The sequence below is a fragment of the Aegilops tauschii genome, chromosome 4 (assembly GCF_002575655.3).
Source record: "Aegilops tauschii subsp. strangulata cultivar AL8/78 chromosome 4, Aet v6.0, whole genome shotgun sequence".
NCBI classification, from domain to species: domain Eukaryota; kingdom Viridiplantae; phylum Streptophyta; class Magnoliopsida; order Poales; family Poaceae; genus Aegilops; species Aegilops tauschii.
In genome coordinates, this window is record NC_053038.3 from 500,000,549 (window position 1) to 500,024,829 (window position 24,281).

At 44.5% G+C, this 24,281-nt stretch overlaps 1 protein-coding gene across 1 annotated transcript; it reads left to right on the top strand.

Moving 5' to 3' along the window:
- The first annotated feature begins 2,029 nt into the window (after nucleotides 1–2,029).
- LOC109752726 (uncharacterized) lies at nucleotides 2,030–5,568 on the top strand. Its single transcript, XM_020311628.4, has 2 exons — nucleotides 2,030–3,066; nucleotides 4,524–5,568. Exons 1-2 carry the CDS (start codon nucleotides 2,079–2,081, stop codon nucleotides 5,096–5,098), a joined length of 1,563 nt encoding a protein of 520 aa, XP_020167217.1. The 5' UTR covers nucleotides 2,030–2,078; the 3' UTR covers nucleotides 5,099–5,568.
- The last annotated feature ends 18,713 nt before the right edge of the window (nucleotides 5,569–24,281 follow it).

A 24,281-nucleotide genomic window follows, 5' to 3' on the forward strand; every position in this document is an offset into this window, starting at 1 on the left:
CACAATCCGTCCACAGTGTCGCGCCGCCACCCTTGTACAACACCGAGCGCATCATCTCGATGCTCTCACACTCCGATCTATCCGGCCGTCCCCCACGTCTGGTTGCCGGTTCTGATCGCGGGCCGAATCCGTCGCCTCCGCAACGTCTTCAACAGCCACTACGCCGGTCCGATCGCCACGTCAAGCCGATCCTTACCGACCGCAGCCCATCGAATGGTCCAGGCCTCCTGCCCGAAGTGTCTGATACCACCGACCGCATCTGCGATCGCCGCCATGCTCCACCTTGCACCAATTGGACGTTCCCTGGCACCCGTCGAGCATGATCCTCGTTCCTCCGAATGATCTTCCGCATAGCCTTCTCACAACCTTGCTCATGATACCACTTGTTAGAATAAAACGCTAATGCAAGATCATAGACGACACACCGAGGCACGATATTTGTTAACGAGGTTCACCGATATGGCTACATCCCCAGGGCATGACTACGAGCGCTCCTCCCCAAGATACCGCAACACCGGCCGCCCGGGCGCCAGTACAAGCCGTCGGCTCCCCCGCATACCTGTTGCTACCAAGTCGTCATGGGTTACAACGTGTGGTGCCCCTCCATATACAAGAGGCCTCGGATACAACGTGTCCGACTCCTACACGACTCGTACCTAATCCACACCAATTACAACTCATAGTCCATGTAACCCCTTGCGTACATAATATTCGACACAAATATAACAAAACCATTGCGTTAAAAGAAAGCTTGTATAAGGAATTAAGGATGAATATCAAACATGTACTGTGAATCATTTATAAAACAGAGCACCGCTCATATATAAAAAATAAAACACGAAAGCATGCACATCTAATCATTCACCAGAAGGGCAGCAGAGCAAAGCTAACATCAGAACAAAGGTGAGATACATGCATCAAACCAATTCTGCACAAATGTAATCCCAAAATTCTAGGCATATACAGGGGAAGTCCCAAAATTTGACTCATACAATTCTGGTTGTTCTACATATGAGCACTTCAAATCAATTTCTGAATAAATATCTAAACAGAAAGTTCAGAAAAACTCAGGGTAAAGTTCAGAAAAAATACTGAGTAGTTTATTGTCCTGGTGCTTGTCCCCATGGCCATAGTCCATCATCTCCGTCATTGTGGGAGAATCGATCTAAAGGTGGCCTTGGCAACAGCCCTTGTCCGAGCCACTCGTCGGCATGTGTTGCCGGCTAGGAGCAGGAGGCTGCCACGATCCGCCTCACCTGGAGCCTGCTCTTGCTTGACGGCTGGGTACGGGTAGACAACGCGGTGTGGGGAGGCCAGGAGGATGTCCTGCTGATAGGAGAGTCCTGGAGACGGCTGTGGTCGTCGCTGTATCACCGCCCCTGCGTGTCTCCCCAAAAGGGGGAGGTCGGGGCAGAGGGTCTCATGTGCTGCTCCGATTTGCCGCCGCCGCGCCTGCCCACTGCCGCCGGCCTGCACGATCGCCTTCTGTACGCCATCAACTCGGCCGCGGGGAAGAGAAAAAGTGGCGAACGCCGGGAAAGGAAACGGGGCCGGTGATGGGATTGGGAGGCCGGGAGTGATTTGAGGAACTCACGGCAGTGAGGCCTTTATATGGACGCATAAAGAGGTGAAGCGATGGCATCGATTTTGATCAGTAGATCTTTCTGGAGCATGAGTGGCAAGTCTAGAGGAGATCTGGTCAAATTAAATATATCTGCTGCACCGCTCAAAATCTGCCGACAAAAGAGATGCAATGGCATTCCAAAAAGGCTAGATCCACCTAGAAGTGCACCCAGCCATATCCCCCATTAATTGACATGGCGCACTTCGATTGGCCCATTTTTTACTGATAGAAAAAGTCAAAAAAAAACAAGATAAAAGAAACCTAGCTAGGTTTATAGTATATTAATAATAGATACGGGACCCAGAATTTGGCAAAAGAAAACTTCCACGAGGTGGTTGGTCGTATTGTGCCGAACTGGGCCGGGCTCGGGCCAGATCCCATTATCCCATGGTATAAAAGGGCACCAGATCATGGGAACCCTAACGAAACCTAAAATCCGGAGAAAAAAAGAGGGATGGAGAGCGGCGGCGCATTAGCGATCTCGATGCGCGACGACCGGGCTCCAATCGAGAGCGGCGGCGTGCAATTGGTCGCATCGTCGGCGGCTCAGCCTCCGCGCCGGAGCAGAGTAGCCTTGCGCGCAGACGGGGCTCCGGTCGAAGAGAAGGGGAGGACGAAGATCGGCGGCGCACCTCCGCCTCCGTGCCAGAGCAGAGTAGCCATGGCCGGCAAAATCGATGAGAAGAGGAGGGCGAAGAGCGGGGGCACACACGTGGCAACATCGTCGACGGCTGCGCCTCCACGCCAGAGCAAAGCAGCTCTCTCTGGCAGCGGGGCTCCAATCAAAGAGAAGATGAGCACGAAGAGCGGCACTCTGCCTTTGCTCCGAAGCAGAGTTGCCACGTTCGGCGCTTCAATCGAAACGGCTCCGCCTTTGCCCCGAAGCAGAGTAGCCTCGGTTGCTGAATTCTCTCCAAACAAAGAGAATAGGAGGAGGACGAATAGCTGCAGCACACAAGCGGCCACTTCGCCGACGGCTGTGCCTCCGCACCAGAGCAAAGTAGCCATATGTGGTAGCGGGGCTACAATCCAAGAGAAGACGAGGTCGAAGAGCTGCAGCACACAAGCGGCCGCATCGTCCACAGCTCCGCCTTTCCACCAGAGCAGAGTACACATGTCTGTCAGCGGGGTTCCAAACAAACAGAAGAGGAGGACGAAGAGCCACAGCACACAAGCGGACGCATCGTCCATGGATCCGCCATTGCACCAGAGCAGAGTGCCCATGTCTGTCAGCGGGGTTTCAGTGGAAGAGAAGAGGAGGACAAAGAGCTTGATGCCTAAGCCTCCACGCCGGAGCAAAGTAGCCTTGACTACCAATGGCCGTCCTGTGGATGGTGTACGACGTGCCGACGTCATTGAATACTACAAGCATAGCGATGGATCCATCTACAGACAAACTGATTTCTTGTCCAAACTTTATCGTGTCCATGATACCAACGAGAGTACGTAAGCCTTACGGGAGATATCATCTTTACAGTGTTGAGGCAATTCAGCTCATGGTATTATATTATCGCTGTTATTTAGCTGGGTGCAATCTCAATATTCAAATGGCTACTGAGCATTTGCAAGAACTAGTGTCTGTTGATTCCAAGAAAAACATTTAAACGCACATGATCCTCATGTTTAAATATAATCCTCCTATTTCCCTTGTTTTATTTACTTTGCAATTTTATGCTAAAATTAGGATCCTTTTTTTAAGAGTAGGAGTTTGTCCCAGTTGTAGATTCCCATTAAAAATGATATTTTGTGTTGGCACCTAATTGCCTAGAACAATTTCATATTACCCAACTTGCTTGGTTCCTTTTTTTCTCCTCCTGCACCAGCAATTTTATACTTGATTAACTTATCTCCTCCTTCCACCGCGGCAGTTTCGTACTTAAGTTATCCTAGTGCGCACTCGAGATGTCCATCAGGAATAACATTAGGATAATTATCAAGGCCTCTAAGCCTCTATATTGGTATCCAGCAATTTCGTTCTTCATCAAGTTCTCCAAGCACGCATCAAAGATACCCATTAGAAACAACACTTTTATCTTATGGCTGTCATTTCTCAAGATAACCTTCATACAAACCTGTTGAATATCAATCCATTTATTATCTTATACTCCCTCCGGTCCTTTTTACTCCACGTATTAGATTTGTGTCAGGTCAAACTTTGCAAACTTTGACCAAATTTATATTAAAAAATATCAACATCTACTGCAATACCAAATATATATACTATGAAACTACATTTCATAATGAATCTACAGATATTGATTTGGCACTATGAATGTTGATACTTTTTTCTATAAGTTTGGTCAAAGTAAAGATACTTTGACTTCGGACAAAACTTATATGCAGATTAAAAAGGACCAGAGGGAGTACTTGTCCATATAATCTCCAAATGACAGCAGCTTCCTCGGTGTTGACACTTTGTAGTGCTAATCCTGAAACCAATGACAGACTTGTGATAGTCATCAAGGTTCACATTTGAAAACCGATCAGCCATATCTGTGCAGCTTCCAACTACGAGCCTAATGTCCAAATTATTAATTGGCTCATCCTCATCACTCGAAAAACATTATGAGTTTCAATAATATCATTCCCTCCCGACTGATTGCCTGTTGCCCATGAATTTATTATAGAAACCACATGAACTTTCTGTGCTTATAGTCTATAACTGTGCTTATCATATGATCTTTCAACCCACATTGCGATTATCGTACTACTGTATTGGTAATCTGTAAGTTCAGGCGCTATCATATTTAAGTTATGATTCTGTTTCTCTAGTTTTGGACAACACTTGATATCATGTCCATCCTATTGTTTTATTTTGTTCCTTTCTATTAGAGTTGGGGTTATGGATTTTAATCATTGATCTAACGCATGTACAATGTTCCTATTGCTGCTTGATCAGCTGAGCTGGAGCCAATGATGAGGTCGGAGCCATCAGACGGTTGCTCGCTGAACTGGAGGCCCTGTGAAAGACATGCCGATTGCACCATGATGCAGATATTTTCACTGAAGCTGGCGTATCCTCCTGCTGGAGACCAAGTTAAGGTGTATGGATTCATGGCTGTCCGGGACACTCGGGACCATCTGCGTAACTACATCTTCAACCGCACCAGAGATGACCCTTTCATCGTGGAACAAGAGGACGGATTTATACAGTTGTCTGGACCCAAGAGAGGCATCTGGTGGTATGACAAGCAGCTGGTTGAGTTCGACATGAGGATCAAGAGAGGGGAAAATGAAGCGGACGATCTGCAGCTCATCGACGGCGCCGTCTGGTTCTACGACGGTTGCTCGCCGCATGCTAGAGTGCTCACGCAACGCATCGACGGTGACTATGGCTCGGTGGACATAAGCTATGCGCTCCTGCAAATGGCGATGGAGGCCACGGTGCAGATTGCTGTGTCGGAGCTGGACAGAGACATAGGCCTGCTTGTAAGGGCGTTTTACGTCAGTGATCTCTTGCACCAGGGGATGTAGCTGTTCGATGGTGTTATCCCTGCTGATGCTGCTGCTGGTGGTTCGGACAGTTATGAGCTAGATAAGTATGTGGTTGCTGCTTCCCGGCATACCAAGTTGGCTCTGCAAATGAGGATCCGTTCTTTGGATGATGATGGTGATGTTTGGAGATATTGTCTCAGCCCAGCCAGTGCGCATGGATCTGACGACTTCAGTTTCGCGCTCAGTTTCACAACCATTGATGTGAAGATCTCTTGGTCGACATTGGACTAGATCACATCTCCTATCTCTGGTCGACAAGTGACGTATATGAGATGGTGAAACTGCAGTCGAGCTTGGCACAAATAAATAGCAATTTTACTTTGGTAGATATACTGCCGGCTTGTTTATGTCAGATTATCCGCCCTGCGCTTAATTATGGGAATGTTGCTGAAATTATGCTTGTGTATCTGGAATAACGCCTTGTGTCCTTCTAAATACTTTACGCTGGATGTGCTTGTGTGGATGTTTGGAGGTTGTTTGTGGTTGCTTTGGCGGTGTTAGGACTGATTCTCATTTGAGGGTCATATTCTGAGTAGTTAATCTGTTGAAATCCAAAGACTGCATGCTTAATCAGAGAACTTTTTATTTTCTATTTTCTGAAATGGGCAAGCTATGTTCTAGAGTGTAGATTCACTCATTTTGGTTCGTATATAGTCCGTATTGTGATCTCTACAAAGACTTGCATTTAGAAACAGTGGGAGTAATCATCTTGTTTGCACTGTTAAGGCAACCCGATTAGATTAGGCTGCTTTTTTTGCCTTACAAGATCTCCAGATCCCGCAGAACACCTTAGCCACTACAATAGCTGCCATTTTACGGGACTGGGGAGAAAAAGCGCCCCACAAAACCTGGATATATTTTGGCCCTCCCACATATGTCCAGCCCCTGTTTTACCGTTTTCTTAATCTCTTGCGTGACTTGGTAGGAGGGACATTTTAGTTCGCGTCCTCCATTCTGCCGCCACGTATCGTCCTCACAGCTACCGCGCCTTCCGGTGCCGTGGGTCTGGGGCTGTGGGCAAGTAGGGGTGACCGATTTGCTATCGGCCGGGGCTGCGGGGAAGTAAGGGTGACGGATTTGCTATCGGCAGACGATGGGGAATGGGCTCTGTTGCGCGGATTTACTATCGGCCAAAGGCAATTTCTCCAGTTGTTTCCGTGCGCTTTAATTTTAGGTGACGGGTGAAATGTATCGGCTGCATCCACACTTGTCATGCTGATGCCATAAAATATGTTAAAATTCTGAAGAAAAATCTAGCACACCGACACAACATTAATGTTTGTTATCACAAACTTTCGTATCAAAATTTGAAACATTTTTTGAGATACAAAAATGAAAAATTTGACATTAGCATGATAATGGGCCAAATCTAAAGCCCAACTTATGTTATGTACTATTCAGTGTTGAATTTCTCATTTTTGTTTCTCGAGCTATGTTTCGAATTTTGACTTGAAATTTTATGACAACCTACACTGATGTTGTGTGAATGTGCTTACATTTTTATATTTTTTTTACATTTTAAAATGTGCAACGTGAGTTCGATGCACTGGTAGCACCACAAACACGGGTGCACCAGATATTCTCTCGACAGGCGATAGCACCACAAACACGGGTGCACCACAAACAGTTAATGTCTAAAAGAAAGAGTATGTCGAAAGAGGGACACAACTGAACGGTAAATTCTAGTACAATATATATGGGCTTTCAATGTGTGTGAAATCATCACCTCTATATACAAATTCTCCAGACGTGGAAAGCATCACAACAAGCCAATAATCATGTTCAAATCAAAACACCACATACTGATATGTAAGGTCTTGACAGAGATAGTGCATGCTTAAATCAGAGAACTTTTTTTTCTATTTTCTGAAATGGGCAAGCTATGTTTTCGTAAATATAAGTCTTTTTAGAGATTCCAATAACGACTACATACGGATGTATATCGACATATTTTAGAGTGTAAATTCACTCATTTTGGTTCGTATATAGTCCGCATTGTGATCTCTACAAAGACTTGCATTTAGGAACAGAGGGGTAATCATCTTGTTTGCACTGTTAAGGCAACCCGATTAGATAGGCTGCTTTTTTTTGCCTTACAAGATCTCCAGATCCCGCAAAACTCCTTAGGCGCTACAATAGCTGCCGTTTTACGGGACTGGGGAGAAAAAGCGTCGCACGAAACCTGGATATATTTTGGCCCTCCCACCGCATATGTCCAGCCCCTGTTTTACCGTTTTCTTAATCTCTCGCGTGACTTGGTAGGAGGGACATTTTAGTTCGCGTCCTCCATTCTGCCGCCACGGATCGTCCTCACAGCTAACGCGCCTTCCGGTGCCGCGGGTCTCAGGCTGTGGGAAGTAGGGGTGACAGATTTGCTATCGGCCGGGGCTGCGGGGAAGTAAGGGTGACGGATTTGCTACCGGCCGACGGTGGGGAATAGGCTCTGTTGCGCAGATTTAGTATCGGCCAAAGGCAATCTCTCCAGTTGTTTCCGTGCGCTTTAATCTTAGGTGACGGGTGATGCGAATGTATCGGCTGCAACCACACTTGTCATGCTGATGCCATAAAATATGTTAAAATTCTGAACAAATCGTGCACACTGAGACAACATTAATGTTTGTTATCACAAACTTTCGTATAAAAATTTGTAACATTTCTTGAGATACAAAAATGAAAAATTTGTCATCAGCGTGATAATGGGCCAAATCTAAAGCCCAACTTATGTTATGTACTATTCAGTGTTGAATTTGTCATTTTTGTTTCTCGAGCTATGTTTCAAATTTTGAGATGAAATCTTATGACAACCTACACTGATGTTGTGTGAATGTGCTTACTTTTTTCAGATTTTCTTACATTTTAAAATGTGCAACGTTGAGTTCGATGCACCGGTAGCACCACAAACACGGGTGCACCGGATATTCTCTCGACGGGTTATGGCACCACAAACACGGGTGCACCACAAATAGTTAATGTCTAAAAGAAGAGTATGTCGAAAGAGGAACACAGCTGAATGGTTAATTCTAGTATATTATATATGAGCTTTCAATGTGGGTGAAATCATCACCTCTATATACAAAATCTCCAGACATGGAAAACATCGCAACAAGCCAATAATCATGTTCAAATCGAAACACCACACACTGATATGTAAGGTCTTGACAGAGACGGTGCCTGCTTAACCAGAGAACTTTTTTTTCTATTTTCGGAAATAGGCAAGCTATGTTCTCCTAAATATAAGTCTTTTTAGAGATTCCAATAAAGACTACATACGGATTTATATAGACATATTTTAGAGTGTAGATTCACTCATTTTGGTTCGTATATAGTCCGTATTGTGATCTCTACAAAGACTTGCATTTAGAAACAGTGGGAGTAATCATCTTGTTTGCACTTTTAAGGCAACCCGGTTAGATTAGGCTGCTTTTTTTGCCTTACAAGATCTCCAGATCCCGCAGAACACCTTAGCCGCTACAATAGCTGCCGTTTTACGGGATGTACTGGGGAGAAAAAGCGTCCCACGAAACCTGGATATATTTTGGCCCTCCCACCGCATATGTCCAGCCCCTGTTTTACTGTTTTCTTAATGTCTCGCGTGACTTGGTAGGAGGGACATTTTAGTTCGCGTCCTCCATTCTACTGCCACGGATCGTCCTCATAGCTAACGCACCTTCCGGTGCCGCGGGTCTCGGGCTGTGGGAAGTAGGGGTGACAGATTTGCTATCGGCCGGGGCTGCGGGGAAGTAAGGGTGACGGATTTGCTACCGGCCGACGGTGGGGAGTATACTCTGTTGCGTGGATTTACTATCGGCCAGAGGCAATCTCGCCAGTTGTTTCCGTGCGCTTTAATTTTAGGTGACAGGTGATGCGAATGTATCGGCTGCATCCACACTTGTCATGCTGATGCCATAAAATATGTTAAAATTCTGAAGAAAAATCTAGCACACTGACACAACATTAATGTTTGTTATCACAAACTTTCGTATCAAAATTTGAAACATTTTTTGAGATACAAAAATGAAAAATTTGACATTAGCATGATAATGGGCCAAATCTAAAGCCCAACTTATGTTATGTACTATTCAGTGTTGAATTTCTCATTTTTGTTTCTCGAGCTATGTTTCGAATTTTGACTTGAAATTTTATGACAACCTACACTGATGTTGTGTGAATGTGCTTACATTTTTTAGTTTTTTTTACATTTTAAAATGTGCAACGTGAGTTCGATGAACTGGTAGCACCACAAACACGGGTGCACCAGATATTCTCTCGAGAGGCGGTAGCACCACAAACACGGGTGCACCACAAATAGTTAATGTCTAAAAGAAAGAGCATGTCGAAAGAGGGACACAACTGAACGGTTAATTCTAGTACATTATATATGGGCTTTCAATGTGCGTGAAATCATCACCTCTATATACAAATTCTCCAGACATGGAAAGCATCGCAACAAGCCAATAATCATGTTCAAATCAAAACACCACATACTGATATGTAAGGTCTTGACAGAGACAGTGCATGCTTAATCAGAGAACTTTTTTTTTCTATTTTCTGAAATGGGCAAGCTATGTTTTCCTAAATATAAGTATTTTTAGAGATTCCAATAACAACTACATACGGATGTATATCGACATATTTTAGAGTGTAGATTCACTCATTTCGGTTCATATATAGTCTGTATTGTGATCTCTACAAAGACTTGCATTCAGGAACAGAGGGGGTAATCATCTTGTTTGCACTGTTAAGGCAACCCGATTAGATAGGCTGCTTTTTTTCCCTTACAAGATCTCCAGATCCCGCAAAACTCCTTAGCCGCTACAATAGCTGCCCGTTTTACGGGACCGGGGAGAAAAAGCGTCCCGCGAAACCTGGATATATTTTGGCCCTCCCACCGCATATGTCCAGCCCCTGTTTTACCATTTTCTTGATCTCTCGCGTGACTTGGTAGGAGGGACATTTTAGTTCACGTCCTCCATTCTGCCGCCATGGATCATCCTCACAGCTAACGCGCCTTCCGGTGCCTCGGGTCTTGGGCTGTGGGAAGTAGGGGTGACAGATTTGCTATCGGCCGGGGCTGCGGGGAACTAAGGGTGACGGATGTGCTACCGGCCGACGGTGGGGAATATGCTCTGTTGCGCGGATTTACTATCGGCCAAAGGCAATCTCTCCAGTTGTTTCCGTGCGCTTTAATTTTAGGTGACGGGTGATGCGAATGTATCGGCTGCATCCACACTTGTCATGCTGATGCCATAAAATATGTTAAAATTCTGAAGAAAAATCTAGCACACTGACACAACATTAATGTTTGTTATCACAAACTTTCGTATCAAAATTTGAAACATTTTTTTAGATACAAAAATGAAAATTTTGACATCAACATGATAATGGGCCAAATCTAAAGCCCAACTTATGTTATGTACTATTCAGTGTTGAATTTGTCATTTTTGTTTCTCAAGCTATGTTTCAAATTTTGACTTGAAATTTTATGACAGCTTACACTGATGTTGTGTGAATGTTCTTACTTTTTTCAGATTTTTTTTTACATTTTAATATGTGCAACGTGAGTTCGATGCACTGGTAGCACCACAAATACGGGTGCACCGGATATTCTCTCGACAGGCGATAGCACCACAAACACGGGTGCACCACAAACAGTTAATGTCTAAAAGAAGAGAATGTCGAAAGAGGGACACAACTGAACGGTTAATTCTAGTACATTATATATGAGTTTTCAATGTGGGTGAAATCATCACCTCTATATACAAATTCCAGACATGAAAAGCATCACAACAAGCCAATAATCATGTTCAAATCAAAACACCACATACTGATATGTAAGGTCTTGACAGAGACGGTGCATGCTTAATCAGAGAACTTTTTTTTTATTTTCCAAAATGGGCAAGCTATGTTCTCCTAAATATAAATCTTTTTAGAGATTGCAATAAGGACTACATACGGATTTATATAGACATATTTTAGAGTGTAGATTCACTCATTTTGGTTCATATATAGTGTGTATTGTGATCTCTACAAAGACTTGCATTTAGGAACAGAGGGAGTAATTATCTTGTTTGCACTGTTAAGGCAACCCGATTAGATTAGGCTGCTTTTTTGCCTTACAAGAACTCCAGATCCCGCAAAACTCCTTGGCCGCTACAATAGCTGTCGTTTTACGGGACTGGGGAGAAAAAGCGTCCCGCGAAACCTGGATATATTTTGGCCCTCCCACCGCATATGTCCAGCCCCTGTTTTACCGTTTTCTTAATCTCTCGCGTGACTTGGTAGGAGGGACATTTTAGTTCGCTTCTTCCATTCTGCCGCCACGGATCGTCCTCACAGCTAATGCGCCTTCCGGTGCCGCGGGTCTGGGGCTGTGGGGAAATAGGGGTGACAGATTTGCTATCGGCCAGGGCTGCGGGGAAGTAAGGGTGACGGATTTGCGACCGGCCGACCGTGGGGAATAGGCTCTGTTGCGCGGATTTACTATCGGCCAAAGGCAATCTCTCCAGTTGTTTCCGTGCGCTTTAATTTTAGGTGACGGGTGATGCGAATGTATCGGCTGCATCCACACTTGCCATGCTGATGCCATAAAATATGTTAAAATTCCGAAGAAACATCTAGCACACGGACACGACATTAATGTTTGTTATCACAAACTTTCGTATCAAAATTTGAAACATTTTTCCTGGCAAGTTCCTATCTGAGATTACTACCTGCCCTGCCCTGAGCTGACTTCTTTGCTAGTAGTGAAGTGCGTTTTCACGTAGCTGGAAAAGTCCATAATCCGATTTGACCTCGGGAGCATGTCCACGGATCTGATCAAAGTATGATTCCCTAGTGCCAAAAGTCCTAAAGCCTATGGCGCCAAGCATGGGGAGTCCGCGGAGAAGAAAAACTCTATTTCACTATGGGCCAAAACTAGTGTTTATTCGGATTTGTAGTCTAGTTTAAGTGCAGGGCTAGAGAGTTCTCTTCCAGTATTCTTAGCTGACTAGCTTGCTTGACCGCGCTTACGGCTCTATACCCAACCCAACTTGCTCTGGCCCTGGGTCCTCCCGCATCGCTTCCTCGGTAAGTGGACCGTGGAAGCTGGGGAGTATCCGCTTGGGACTGATAGAAAACAACATATCTTTTCCCTCCTGTTTTTTGATATACAAAAATGAAAAAATTGACATCAGCATGATAATGGGCCAAATCTAAAGCCCAACTTATGTTATGTACTATTCATTGTCGAATTTGTCATTTTTGTTTCTCGAGCTATGTTTCGAATTTTGACTTGAAATTTTATGACAGCCTACACTGATGTTGTGTGAATGTTCTTACTTTTTTCAGATTTTTTTTAGATTTTAAAATGTGCAACGTGAGTTCGATGCACTGGTAGCACCACAAACACGGGTGCACCGGATATTCTCTCGACAGGCGATAGCACCACAAACACGGGTGTACCACAAACAGTTAATGTCTAAAAGAAGAGTATGTCGAAAGAGGGACACAACTGAACGGTTAATTCTCGTACATTATATATGGGCTTTCACCTCTATATACAAATTCTTCAGACATGGAAAGCATCACAACAAGCCAATAATCATGTTCAAATCAAAACACCACATACTGATATGTAAGGTCTTGACAGAGACGGTGCATGCTTAATCAGAGAATTTTTTTTTCTATTTTCTGAAATGGGCATTCTATGTTCTCCTAAATATAAGTCTTTTTAGAGATTCCAATAAGGACTACATACGGATTTATATAGACATATTTTGGAGTGTAGATTCACTCATTTTGGTTCGTATATAGTCCGCATTGTGATCTCTACAAAGGCTTGCATTTAGGAACAGAGAGAGTAATCATCTTGTTTCCACTATTAAGGCAACCCCATTAGATTAGGATGCGTTTTTTTCCTTACGAGAACTCCAGATCCCGCAAAACTCCTTGGCCGCTACAATAGCTGCCGTTTTACGGGACTGGGTAGAAAAAGCGTCGCGCGAAACCTGGATATATTTTGGCCCTCCCACCATTTATGTCCAGCCCCTGTTTTACGGTTTTCTTAATCTCTCGCGTGACTTGGTAGGAGGTACATTTTAGTTCGCGTCCTCCATTCTGCCGCCATGGATTGTCCTCACAGCTAACGCGCCTTCCGGTGCCGCAGGTCTAGGGCTGTGGGGAAGTAGGGGTGACAGATTTGCTATCGGCCGGGGCTGCGTGGAAGTAAGGGTGACGGATTTGCTACCGGCCGACGATGGGGAATAGGCTCTGTTGCGCAGATTTACTATCGGCCAAAGGCAATCATGTTGGGAATCGTAGCATAATTTAAAATTTTCCTACGCTCACCAAGATGCATCTATGGAGTCTACTAGCAACGAGGGGAAGGGAGTGCATCTACATACCCTTGTAGATCGCGAGCGGAAGCGTTCCAATGAACGTGGATGACGGAGTCGTACTCGCCGTGATCCAAATCACCGATGACCGAGTGCCGAACGGACGGCACCTCCGCGTTCAACACACGTACGGTGCAGCGACGTCTCCTCCTTCTTGATCCAGCAAGGGGGAAGGAGAGGTTGATGGAGATCCAACAGCACGACGGCGTGGTGGTGGATGTAGCGGGTCTCCGGCAGGGCTTCGCCGAGCTTCTGCGAGAGAGAGAGAGGTGTTGCAGGGGAGGAGGGAGGCGCCCAAGGCTTATATGTTGCTGCCCTCCCTTCCCCCCACTATATATAGGGCCAAGGGAGAGGGGGGGCGCAGCCTTGCCCCTTCCTCCAAGGAAGGGTGCGGCCAGGGGGGAGTCCTTCCCCCCCCAAGGCACCTCGGAGGTGCCTTCCCCCTTTAGGACTCTCCCTTTTCTCTTATCTCTTGCGCATGGGCCTCTTGGGGCTGGTGCCCTTGGCCCATATAGGCCAAGGCGCACCCCTTACAGCCCATGTGGCCCCCGGGGCTGGTGGACCCCCTTGGTGGACCCCCGGACCCCTTTCGGCACTCCCGGTACAATACCGATAAAGCGCGAAACTTTTCCGTCGACCAAAATAAGACTTCCCATATATAAATCTTTACCTCCGGACCATTCCGGAACCTCTCGTGATGTCCGGGATCTCATCCGGGACTCTGAACAACTTTCGGGTTTCCGCAAACATATATCTCTACAACCCTAGCGTCACCGGACCTTAAGTGTGTAGACCCTACGGGTTCGGGAGACATGCAGACATGACCGAGACGCCTCTCCGGTCAATAACCAACAGCGGGATCTGGATACCCATGTTGGCTCCCACATGTTCCACGATGATATCATCGGATGAACCACGGTGTCGAGGATTCAATCAATCCGTATGCAATTCCCTTTGTCAATCGGTATGTTACTTGCCCGAGATTCGATCGTCGGTATCCCAATACCTTGTTCAATCTCGTTACCGGCAAGTCTCTTTACTCGTACCGCAATGCATGATCCCGTGACTAACGCCTTAGTCACATTGAGCTCATTATGATGATGCATTACCGAGTGGGCCCAGAGATACCTCTCCGTTTACACGGAGTGACAAATCCCAGTCTCGATCCGTGCCAACCCAACAGACACTTTCGGAGATACCCGTAATGCACCTTTATAGTCACCCAGTTACGTTGTGACGTTTGGCACACCCAAAGCACTCCTACGGTATCCGGGAGTTGCACGATCTCATGGTCTAAGGAAAAGATACTTGACATTGGAAAAGCTCTAGCAAACGAAACTACATGATCTTTTATGCTATGCTTAAGATTGGGTCTTGTCCATCACATCATTCTCCTAATGATGTGATCCCGTTATCAACGACATCCAATGTCCATGGTCAGGAAACCGTAACCATCTATTGATCAACGAGCTAGTCAACTAGAGGCTCACTAGGGACATGGTGTTGTCTATGTATTCACACATGTATTACGATTTCCGGACAATACAATTATAGCATGAATAATGGACAATTACCATGAACAAAGAAATATAATAATAACCATTTATTATTGCCTCTAGGGCATATTTCCAACAGTCTCCCACTTGCACTAGAGTCAATAATCTAGTTCACATCACCATGTGATTAACACTCACTGGTCACATCACCATGTGACCAACATCTAAAGAGTTTACTAGAGTCAACAATCTAGTTCACAACACTATGTGATTATCACTCAATGTGTTCTGGTTTGGTCATGTTATGCTTGTGAGAGAGGTTATTAGTCAACGGGTCTGAACCTTTCAGAACCGTGTGCTTTATGAATATCTATGTCATCTTGTGGATGCTACCACGCGCTATTTGGAGCCATTTCAAATAATTGCTCTACTATACGAATCCGGTTTGCTACTCAGAGTCATCCGGATTAGTGTCAAAGTTCGCATCGACGTAACCATTTACGACGAACTCCTTTCCACCTCCATAATCGAGAAAATTCCTTAATCCACTAGGTACTAAGGATAAGTTCGACCGCTGTCATGAGATCCTTTCCCGGATCACCATTGTACCCTCTTGACCAACTCATGGCAAGGCACACTACATGTGCGGTACACAGCATAGCATACTATAGAGCCTATGTCTAAAGCATAGGGGACGACCTTCGTCCTTTCTCTATCTTCCGCTGTGGTCAGGTCTTGAGTCTCACTCAATACTCACACCTTGTAACACAGCCAAGAACTCCTTCTGTGCTGATCTATTTTGAACTCTTTCAAAATCATGTCAAGGTGTGCTGTCTTTTGAAAGTATCATCAGGCGTCTTGATCTATCTCTATGGATCTTGATGCCCAATATGTAAGTAGCTTTATCCAGGTCTTCCTTTGAAAAACTCCTTTCAAACAACCCTTTATGCTTTCCAGAAATTTTACATCATTTCGGATCAACAATATGTCATTCACATATACTTATCAGAAATGTTGTAGCGCTCCCACTCACTTTATTGTAAATACAAGTTTCTAACAAACTTTGTATAAACCCAAAAACTTTGATCACCCCATCAAAGCGTATATTCTGACTCCGAGATGCTTGCCCCAATCCATGGAAGGATCGCTGGAGCTAGCATACCTTTTAGCATCCTTAGGATCGACAAAACCTTTCTGATTGTATCACATACAACCTTTCCTCACGAAAACTGGTAAGGAAACTTGTTTTGACATCCATCTGCCAGATTTCATAAATGTAGCTAATGCTAACATGATTCCGACGGACCTAAGCATCGCTATGGATGAGAAAAAACTCATCGTAGTCAACTCCTTGAACTTGTGAAAATACTCTTTGCCACAAGTCGAGCTTCATAGACGGTAACATTACCGTCCATGTCCGTCTTCTTCTTAAAGATCCATTTATCTCAATGGCTTGCCGATCATCGGGCAAGTTCACCAAAGTCCATGCTTTGTTCTGATACATGGATTCTATCTCGGATTTCATGGCCTCGAGCCATTCGTCGGAATATGGGCCCACCATCGCTTCTCCATAGCTCGTAGGTTCATTGTTGTCTAGCAACATGACTTCCAAGACAGGATCACTCATTACTCTGAAGTAGTGCGCATCCTCGTCGTCCTACGAGGTTTGGTAGTGACTTGATCCGAAGTTTCATGATCACTATCATAAGCTTCTACTTCAATTGGTGTAGGTGCCACAGGAACAACTTCCTGTGCCCTGCTACACACTAGTTGAAGTTATGGTTCAATAACCTCATCAAGTCTCCACCATCCTCCCACTCAATTCTTTCGAGAGAAACTTTTCTTCGAGAAAGGACCCGTTTCTAGAAGCAATTACTTTTGCTTCCAGATCTGAAATAGGAGGTATACCCAACTGTTTTGGGTATACTATGAAGATGCATTTATCCGCTTTGGGTTCGAGCTTATCAGCCTGAAACTTTTTCACATAAGCATCGCAGCCCCAAACTTTTAAGAAACGACAACTTAGGTTTCTATAAATGGTGTCGTCTCAACGGAATTGCGTGGTGCCCCTTTTAAAGTGAATGTGGTTGTCTCTAATGCCTAACCCATAAACGATAGTGGTAATTTGATAAGAAACATCATGGTATGCACCATATCCAATAGGGTGCAGTTATGATGTTCGGACACACCATCACACTATGGTGTTCCAGGCGGTATTAATTGTGAAACACTTTCCACAATGTCTCAATTGTGTGCCAAACTCGTATCTCAGATACTCATCTCTATGATCATATCACAGACATTTTATCCTCTTGTCACGACGATCTTCAACTTCACTCTGAAATTGCTTGAACCTTTCAATAATTCAGACTAGTGTTTCATCAAGTAAATACACTCAGTATCTACTCAAATCATCTGTGAAGTAAGAACATAACGATATCCACTGCATGCCTTAGCATTCATTGGACTGCATACATCAAAATGTATTACTTCCAATAAATTGCTCTCTTGTTCCATCTTACTGAAAACGAGGCCTTTCAGTCATCTTGCCCATGTGGTATGATTTGCATGTCTCAAGTGATTCATAATCAAGTGAGTCCAAACGATCCATCTGTATGGAGTTTCTTCATGCATATATACCAATAGACATGGTTCGCATGTCTCAATCTTTTCAAAAATGAGTGAGTCCAAAGATCCACCTACATGGAGCTTCTTCATGCGTTCTACACCAATATGACTCAAGTGGCAGTGCCACAAGTATGTGGTACTATCATTACTATCTTATATCTTTTGGCATTAACATGTGTATCACTACGATCGAGATTCATTTTAGGTGCAAGACCATTGAAGGTATTATTCAAATAAACAGAGTAACCATTATTCTCCTTAAATGAATAACCGTTTTGCGGTAAACATAATCCAATCATGTTCAACGCAAACACCAAATCTCGATGGTAGAGGAAGCATGCGATGCTTGATCACATCAACCTTGGAAACACTTCCAACACATATCGTCATCTCACCTTTAGCTAGTCTCCATTTATTCCGCAGCTTTTATTTCAAGTTACTAACACTTAGCAACCGAACCAGTATCTAATACCCTGGTGCTGCTAGGAGTACTAGTAAAGTACACATTCATATAACGTATATCCAATATACTTCTGTCGACCTTGCCTGCCTTCTCATCTACCAAGTATCTAGGGTAGTACTGCTTCAGTGACCGTTCCTCTCATTACAGAAGCACTTAGTCTCGGGTTTGGGTTCAACCTTGGGATTCTTCACTAGAGCAGCAAACGACTTGCTGTTTCATGAAGTATCCCTTTTGCCCTTGCCCTTCTTAAACTAGTGGTTTTACTAACCATCAACAATTGATGCTCCTTCTTGATTTCTACTCTCGCGGTGTCAAACATCGCGAATAGCTCAAGGATCATCATGATTATCCTTGATATGTTATAGTTCATCACGAAGCTCTACTAGCTTGGTGGCAGTGACTATGGAGAACTATCACTATCTCATCTGGGAGATTAACTCCCACTCGATTCAAGCGATTGTGGCACTCAGACTATCTGAGCACACGCTCAACGATTGAGCTTTTCTCCCTTAGTTTGCAGGCTTAAGAAACTTGTCAGAGGTCTCATACCTCTTGACGTGGGCACTAGTCTGAAATCCCAATTTCAGTCTTCGGAACATCTCACATGTTCTGCGACGTTTCAAAACGTCTTTGGTGCCACAATTCTAAACCGCACTGAACTATCACGTAGTCATCAAAACGTGTATGTCAGATGTTTCGTCAGTTTACGGACCCAGTCCGCATAATTGCTACTACCAATTTTCAACTAAATTTTCTCTAGGAACATATCTTAACCAGTAGAACTAAAGCGCAAGCTATGACATAATTTGCAAATACCTTTTTGACTATGTTCATGATAATGAAGTTCATCTGATTATGAACTCCCACTCAGATAGACATCCCTCTAGTCATCTAAGTGAAACATGATCCGAGTTTAACTAGGCCGTGTCCTATCATCACGTGAGACGGACTAGTCAAGATCAGTGAACATCTCCATGTTGATCGTATCTTCTATACGACTCATGCTCGACCTTTTGGTCCTCCGTGTTCCGAGGCCATGTCTGTACATGCTAGGCTCGTCAAGTCAACCTAAGTGTATTGCGTGTGTTCCGAGGCCATGTCTGTACATGCTAGGCTCGTCAACACCCGTTGTATTCGAACGTTAGAATCTATCACACCCGATCATCACGTGGTGCTTCGAAACAACGAACCTTCGCAACGGTGCACAGTTAGGGTGAACACTTTCTTGAAATTATTATAAGGGATCATCTTACTTACTACCGTCGTTCTAAGCAAATAAGATGCAAAAACATGATAAACATCACATGCAATCAAATAGTGACATGATATGGCCAATATCATCATGCTCCTTTGATCTCCATCTTCGGGGCACCATGATCATCTTCGTCACCGGCATGACACCATGATCTCCATCATCATGATCTCCATCATTGTGTCTTCATGAAGTCGTCACGCCAACGATTACTTCTACTTCTATGGCTAACTCGTTTAGCAACAAAGTAAAGTAATTTACATGGCGTTATTCAATGACACGCAGGTCATACAAAATAATAAAGACAACTCCTATGGCTCCTGCCGGTTGTCATACTCATCAACATGCAAGTCGTGATTCCTATTACAAGAATATGATCAATCTCATACATCACATATATCATTCATCACATCTTCTGGCCATATCACATCACATAACACTTGCTGCAAAAACAAGTTAGACGTCCTCTAATTGTTGTTGCAAGTTTTTTTACGTGGTTTGTAGGTTTCTAGCAAGAACGTTTCTTACCTACGTATGACCACAACGTGATTTGCCAATTTCTATTTACCCTTCATAAGGACCCTTTTCATCGAATCTGTTCCGACTAAAGTAGGAGAGACAGACACCCGCTAGCCACCTTATGCATCTAGTGCATGTCAGTCGGTGGAACCTGTCTCACGTAAGCGTACGTGTAAGGTCGGTCCGGGCCGCTTCATCCTACAATGCCGCCGAAACAAGAAACGACTAGTAGCGGCAAGAAGAATTGGCAAACTCAACGCCCACAACTGCTTTGTGTTCTACTCGTGCATAGTAACTACGCATAAACTTGGCTCTGATACCACTGTTGGGAATCGTAGCATAATTTAAAATTTTCCTACGCTCACCAAGATGCATCTATGGAGTCTACTAGCAACGAGGGGAAGGGAGTGCATCTACATACCCTTGTAGATCGCGAGCGGAAGCGTTCCAATGAACGTGGATGACGGAGTCGTACTCGCCGTGATCCAAATCACCGATGACCGAGTGCCGAACGGACGGCACCTCCGCGTTCAACACACGTACGGTGCAGCGACGTCTCCTCCTTCTTGATCCAGCAAGGGGGAAGGAGAGGTTGATGGAGATCCAACAGCACGACGGCGTGGTGGTGGATGTAGCGGGTCTCCGGCAGGGCTTCGCCGAGCTTCTGCGAGAGAGAGAGAGGTGTTGCAGGGGAGGAGGGAGGCGCCCAAGGCTTATATGTTGCTGCCCTCCCTTCCCCCCACTATATATAGGGCCAAGGGAGAGGGGGGGCGCAGCCTTGCCCCTTCCTCCAAGGAAGGGTGCGGCCAGGGGGGAGTCCTTCCCCCCCAAGGCACCTCGGAGGTGCCTTCCCCCTTTAGGACTCTCCCTTTTCTCTTATCTCTTGTGCATGGGCCTCTTGGGGCTGGTGCCCTTGGCCCATATAGGCCAAGGCGCACCCCTTACAGCCCATGTGGCCCCCGGGGCTGGTGGACCCCCTTGGTGGACCCCCGGACCCCTTTCGGCACTCCCGGTACAATACCGATAAAGCGCGAAACTTTTCCGTCGACCAAAATAAGACTTCCCATATATAAATCTTTACCTCCGGACCATTCCGGAACCTCTCGTGATGTCCGGGATCTCATCCGGGACTCCGAACAACTTTCGGGTTTCCGCATACATATATCTCTACAACCCTAGCGTCACCGGACCTTAAGTGTGTAGACCCTACGGGTTCGGGAGACATGCAGACATGACCGAGACGCCTCTCCGGTCAATAACCAACAGCGGGATCTGGATACCCATGTTGGCTCCCACATGTTCCACGATGATATCATCGGATGAACCACGGTGTCGAGGATTCAATCAATCCGTATGCAATTCCCTTTGTCAATCGGTATGTTACTTGCCCGAGATTCGATCGTCGGTATCCCAATACCTTGTTCAATCTCGTTACCGGCAAGTCTCTTTACTCGTACCGCAATGCATGATCCCGTGACTAACGCCTTAGTTACATTGAGCTCATTATGATGATGCATTACCGAGTGGGCCCAGAGATACCTCTCCGTTTACACGGAGTGACAAATCCCAGTCTCGATCCGTGCCAACCCAACAGACACTTTCGGAGATACCCGTAATGCACCTTTATAGTCACCCAGTTACGTTGTGACGTTTGGCACACCCAAAGCACTCCTACGGTATCCGGGAGTTGCACGATCTCATGGTCTAAGGAAAAGATACTTGACATTGGAAAAGCTCTAGCAAACGAAACTACATGATCTTTTATGCTATGCTTAAGATTGGGTCTTGTCCATCACATCATTCTCCTAATGATGTGATCCCGTTATCAACGACATCCAATGTCCATGGTCAGGAAACCGTAACCATCTATTGATCAATGAGCTAGTCAACTAGAGGCTCAATAGGGACATGGTGTTGTCTATGTATTCACACATGTATTACGATTTCCGGACAATACAATTATAGCATGAATAATGGACAATTACCATGAACAAAGAAATATAATAATAACCATTTATTATTGCCTCTAGGGCATATTTCCAACAAATCACTCCAGTTGTTTCCGTGCGCTTTAATTTTAGGTGACGGGTGATGCGAATGTATCGGCTGCATCCACACTTGTCATGCTGATGCCATAAAATATGTTAAAATTTTGAAGAAAAATCTAGCACACTCACACAACATTAATGTTTGTTATCACAAACTTTCGTATCAAAATTTGAAACATTTTTTGAGATATAAAAATGAAAAATTTGATATCAGCATGATAATGGGCCAAATCTAAAGCCCAACTTATGTTATGTACTATTCAGTGTTGAATTTGTCATTTTTGTTTCTCGAGCTATGTTTCGAATTTTGACTTGAAATTTTATGACAGCCTACACTGATGTTGTGTGAACGTTCTTAACTTTTTCAGATTATTTTTTACATTTTAAAATGTGCAACGTGAGTTCGATGCACTGGTAGCACCACAAACACGGGTGCACCGGATATTCTCTTGACAGGCGATAGCACCACAAACACGGGTGCACCACAAACAGTTAATGTCTAAAAGAAGAGTATGTCGAAAGAGGGACACAGCTGAACGGTTAATTCTAGTACATTATATATGGGCTTTCAATGTGCGTGAAATCATCACCTCTATATACAAATTCTCCAGACATGGAAAGCATCACAACAAGCCAATAATCATGTTCAAATGAAAACACCACATACTGATATGTAAGGTCTTGACAGAGACGGTGCATGCTTAATCAGAGAACTTTTTTTTTCTATTTTCCGAAATGGGCAAGCTATGTTTACCTAAATATAAGTCTTTTTAGAGATTCCAATAAGGACTACATACAAATGTATATCGACATATTTTAGAGTGTAGATTTACTCATTTTGGTTCGTATATAGTCCGTATTGTGATCTCTACAAAGACTTGCATTTAGGAACAGAGGGAGTAATTATCTTGTTTGCACTGTTAAGGCAACCCGATTAGATTAGGCTGCTTTTTTGCCTTACAAGAACTCCAGATCCCGCAAAACTCCTTGGCCGCTACAATAGCTGCCGTTTTACGGGACTGGGGAGAAAAAGCGTCCCATGAAACCTGGATATATTTTGGCCCTCCCACCGCATATGTCCAGCCCCTGTTTTACCGATTTCTGAATCTCTCGCGTGACTTGGTAGGAGGGACATTTTAGTTCGCGTCCTCCATTCTTCCACCATGGATCGTCCTCACAGCTATCGCGCCTTCCGGTGTTGCGGGTCTGGGGCAGTGGGGAAGTAGGGGTGACAGATTTGCTATCGGCCGGGGCTGCTGGGAAGTAAGGGTGACGGATTTGCTACCGGCCGATGGTGGGGAATAGGCTCTGTTGCGCGGATTTACTATCGGCCAAAGGCAATCTCTCCAGTTGTTTCCGTGCGCTTTAATTTTAGGTGACGGGTGATGCGAATGTATTGGCTGCATCCACGCTTGTCATGCTGATGCCATAAAATATGTTAAAATTCTGAAGAAAAATCTAGCACACTGACACAACACTAGTGCAGAACCGGGCTTTAGCGCCGGTTCGTAAGGGCCTTTAGTGCCGGTTCTGCAACCGGCACTAAAGAGTGGAGACTAAAGGCCCCCCCTTTAGTACCGGTTCATCATGAACCGGCGCTAAAGTGCCACCACGTGGCACGAGCCAGGCCCGGGTGCGTGCAGGACATTAGTACCGGTTGGTAACACCAACCGGTACTAAATGTTTGGGTGTGTTTTGGTATTATTTTTTTGATTTTTCTTTTAATTTTGTGTTTTCAATTTAATTTAGTGATTATTTTAGTTGTTAAATCATTAGGTGAAAGTACCGCAGATTAGTTTCGACTGGATGCATGTGGATCCTAGCTAAGTGATCAAGTATATGCCATATCCATATTATACTTGATCACCTATAATTAAGTGATCAAGTATAATATGGATATGGCATATACTTGATCACTTAGCTAGGATCCATCCAGCTGAAACTAATCTGCGATTTATTTTATAAATGATATAATAACTCATCATCATCATCATCATCATCATATTAATATAAAAACTCTTGCATCATATCATCAACAATAGTAAATTAGCTAGCTAAAAATCATCATAGTCGTCATTACCACTGTTTAATCATCATAGTCATTACCGCTATCTAATCAGCACCAACACTAGCTTAAAGAAAAAACATTCACTTGTACCAGAAGCAAAGATATCATCGAGTTCAACATGGTCATCATATTATAAGCGTTCATAACACCACAAAAGCAAATCATCCTTTGAGATTAAGTTCAGGACGAAGAACACGGACATGAGAGGACAAAAGTACTAAGAGCATGAAGTAGCTAAATCACTCCTGCTGCTCTCTCTCAGGTAAAATAGTATAGAACATGTATAGCTCTCCGGATTCATCATACTGGAGCA

What these genes read in the sequence shown, in the direction of transcription:
- LOC109752726 (XM_020311628.4), top strand. Translation starts at nt 2,079, where the DNA reads ATGGAGAGCGGCGGCGCATTAGCGATCTCGATGCGCGACGACCGGGCT. An exon ending in TGTCCATGATACCAACGAGA is followed by an intron (nt 3,067 to 4,523) that starts GTACGTAAGCCT and finishes CTGCTTGATCAG; the next exon opens with CTGAGCTGGAGCCAATGATG.